This window comes from Giraffa tippelskirchi, chromosome 4 (assembly GCF_054371585.1).
Source record: "Giraffa tippelskirchi isolate mGirTip1 chromosome 4, T2T-mGirTip1v1.2.pri, whole genome shotgun sequence".
Taxonomy (NCBI): Eukaryota; Metazoa; Chordata; class Mammalia; order Artiodactyla; family Giraffidae; genus Giraffa; species Giraffa tippelskirchi.
The window spans coordinates 106566665-106569615 of NC_137278.1; the positions used below are offsets into that span (position 1 = coordinate 106566665).

General features: G+C 47.5%; 1 protein-coding gene across 1 annotated transcript; it reads right to left on the reverse strand.

Moving 5' to 3' along the window:
* Positions 1–311: 311 nt before the first annotated feature.
* Positions 312–2724, reverse strand: LOC145544634 (casein kinase I). The gene has a single exon (XM_081587501.1). The coding sequence runs from the start codon at positions 2464–2466 to the stop codon at positions 1219–1221; it is 1248 nt and encodes a 415-aa protein (XP_081443627.1). The 5' UTR covers positions 2467–2724; the 3' UTR covers positions 312–1218.
* Positions 2725–2951: the final 227 nt, after the last annotated feature.

Sequence of the window (2951 nt, forward strand, 5' to 3'; positions counted from 1 at the left end):
CCGGTTCTAACTGTTGCTTCCTGACCTGCATAGAGGTTTCTCAAGAGGCAGGTCAGGTGATCTGGTATTCCCATCTTTTTAAGAATGTTCCACAGTTTATTGTGATCCACACAGTCAAAGGCTTGAAAAGGATATAGAGCTGGATAATAAAATAGTTATATAGGATGATAAAATAAATAGGATTTATTGAAAAATATTTATTGGTGTATTACAAATGCTTAGTAGTATTCTGTACCTTGGATCTGTTGATTTAACCATCACATTCTATGTGTTTGTTGTAATTTCACATAAAGAGAATTAAGATATGATTCTTTTTTTAAAATTAATTACTTTATTTTAATTGGAGGCTAATTACCTTACAATATTGTGGTGGTTTTGGCCATACTTGCTGAATTTTCAGTTTGTATTTTGAGTATTTAACTTATATAGGTGAGTTGTCTGACATGATCTTCAGGTATATCAGTTACCTGACTTTCTGAGTGAAAGTGTCTTCTATTTTGACATCTGTGAATTGGTAAGAAGGAAAGAAAAGAAAGCAAAAATAGAACTGGAAAATTAATGATTTCTTAAAAGAAAATTAAAAAACGACTCTCAGTTAAAGAATCACCAATTGTGTTGCTAGCAAAATTATAGACACTTTCAACCTTCAGATTAAACAGAATCAGTAACATTAAAAATTCACAATTTAAAAGAATATATAAGTAGATAGTTTTGGTGTTAAAAGCATTTCCTTTTGTTTGTAAAGAATAACTAAGTTATAGCTTTGTGTATAGGACTTTATCTATGATTAATTTTATTTTATTTTATTTTTTTTTCTTTACACAGATTTAAGCCAATAATTTTTAGCAAAATGATACAAAACTGTCTTAACCAAGTAGAAGATCGGTAGTTACAGTAGACTCGGCAGGGACATGGGTGCGCCACCACGGAGGGGACTGAAACTCTTGGATGGGAGTTTGATTCTCTCTGCAACCGTCTCACTGCTTTCTTCCCAGCCCCGCTAGAACCGAGTTCACGGGGGCTCAGTGCAGCCCCTGACGATGGCAGCGCTTGGAGTCTGTCCGGTTGGGTTTGTGTTTTGTTTCCCCCATGGGCGTCGCTGGGTGGGTGGCCTGGAGAGCTCCCGGTGTTAACATTTCGGTTCTAGACCGGGGGCGTGTCACTAGTAACAGAGTAGATCAGCCATGCATTGTCTGCCCTCAGCAAAAAGGAGAGTTCTCATCGGTGCACGACAGACTGCAGACCACTGGACGCCACCCGACCGGGAATCTGTGAGGTGGACATGCGGGAGGTATCTTGCCGGCCCGTGAGGTCGGATGAGGAGATGTTGACCGGGGCACCGCGGTGCAGCCGCATACTCACTTTCCGCTCTCTTTCCATGCCGGACACGGGCCTAGGAGAGGTGTTCGCAGTGTGTGAGGTAGGGGTGAGGGGGGTGGGAGGAGCCACCTCCTGTGTCCCCCTCAGCCGGCCCGAGGCCGTGGAAGGGAGGCCGCGGGTGGCTGGATTTCGGGAGTGTCTCAATCGCTCCTCTCGGTCCCGGCGTTCCCGCTCAGCATCGTCAGCTGCCCGGCTGGCTCCAAATTTGAGCATGTTCCAGTCGAACACGTAGTCATAGGAGAAACCCTGGCGATGGAACAAGTTCCTGAAGAGCTGTCTCAGGTATGAGTAGTCAGGCTTATCGTCAAAACGCAAGGAACGGCAGAAATTTAGGTACGTGGCAAATTCAGAAGGGTAGCCTTTACACAACACCTCGATGGGAGTGGACATCTTCTTCTCACTGATCCTCTCATATTTCTGCCTCTTGGTAGCAGCCTTCAGGCCCTGCCAGGGCAGTGAGCCCAGGTTGAAGTACATGAGTACGTAGCCCAGAGACTCCAGGTCATCCCTTCGAGATTGTTCGATGCCAAGGTGTGTGTTGATGGAGGCGTACCGCGCCGTCCCAGTGAGGTTCTTGTTCTCGCGGTAGGGGATGTGCTGGTGGGTGCGGGCATCCCGGTACTTCTTAGCCAGCCCGAAGTCAATGATGTAGACCAGGTTGCCCTTCTTACCCAGCCCCATGAGGAAGTTGTCCGGCTTCACATCTCGGTGGATGAAATTCTTCGAGTGTATGTATTCAATACGACTAATCATCTGGTCAGCAAGGAGTAGGACGGTTTTGAGACTGAACTTCCTAGAGCAAAAGTTGAAGAGGTCTTCCAGGCTGGGTCCCAACAGTTCCATCACCATGACGTTGTAGTCGCCCTCAGCCCCGCACCACCGGATGGTGGGGATGCCCACTCCTCCTTGCATCATTTTGTAGATTTTGCTCTCAATGTGGAGCTGAGGGTGTTTGGTTTTGACACATTCAAGCTTGATGGCAACTTCTTCTCCTGCAGCAATGTCCGTACCAAGATAGATGTCTCCGAAGGAGCCGCTGCCGATCTTCCGGCCCAGCCGGTACCTGTTCCCCACTCTAAGCTCCATAGCGGCGGCGGCGGGACCGGTTTACTCCTGCCCTCCCGGCCGCTTCCTGGGTCTGAGCTCGGGGAGGCGGCGCCGCCGCTGCCGCTACTGCGGGTCCTGCTGCCGGCTCCGCCCCCTCACGGCCCCGCTTTCACCATCGTTTTCCGATCGCCCCGCCGCTCCCAGCGCCTCAATACGGGGCGGATGGGACAGTTCGAGGGCCGCCGCCCCTGTTCCGGCCCCCGCCGGCCCCTCTCGCCCTCTCCCCGCCGCGGATGGACTCCCTATGATTAATTTTAAAATAAAGACAACTTTAGTGGTCGAAATCATAAGAAGGATATAATTTAAATCATTTATAGATTTCAGGACATATGGTGAATCTTTTTTTTAAAGGGAATATGTAGCCAATTGAAAGAAAAGGTTAATAGTTCATGGTTGGATATCTTACAAGTCAAATGCTCTAACTTATTTTATTGCAACTGAATCTTACAATATATTATTTGTCT

What these genes read in the sequence shown, in the direction of transcription:
- LOC145544634 (XM_081587501.1), bottom strand. Translation starts at nt 2,466, where the DNA reads ATGGAGCTTAGAGTGGGGAACAGGTACCGGCTGGGCCGGAAGATCGGC.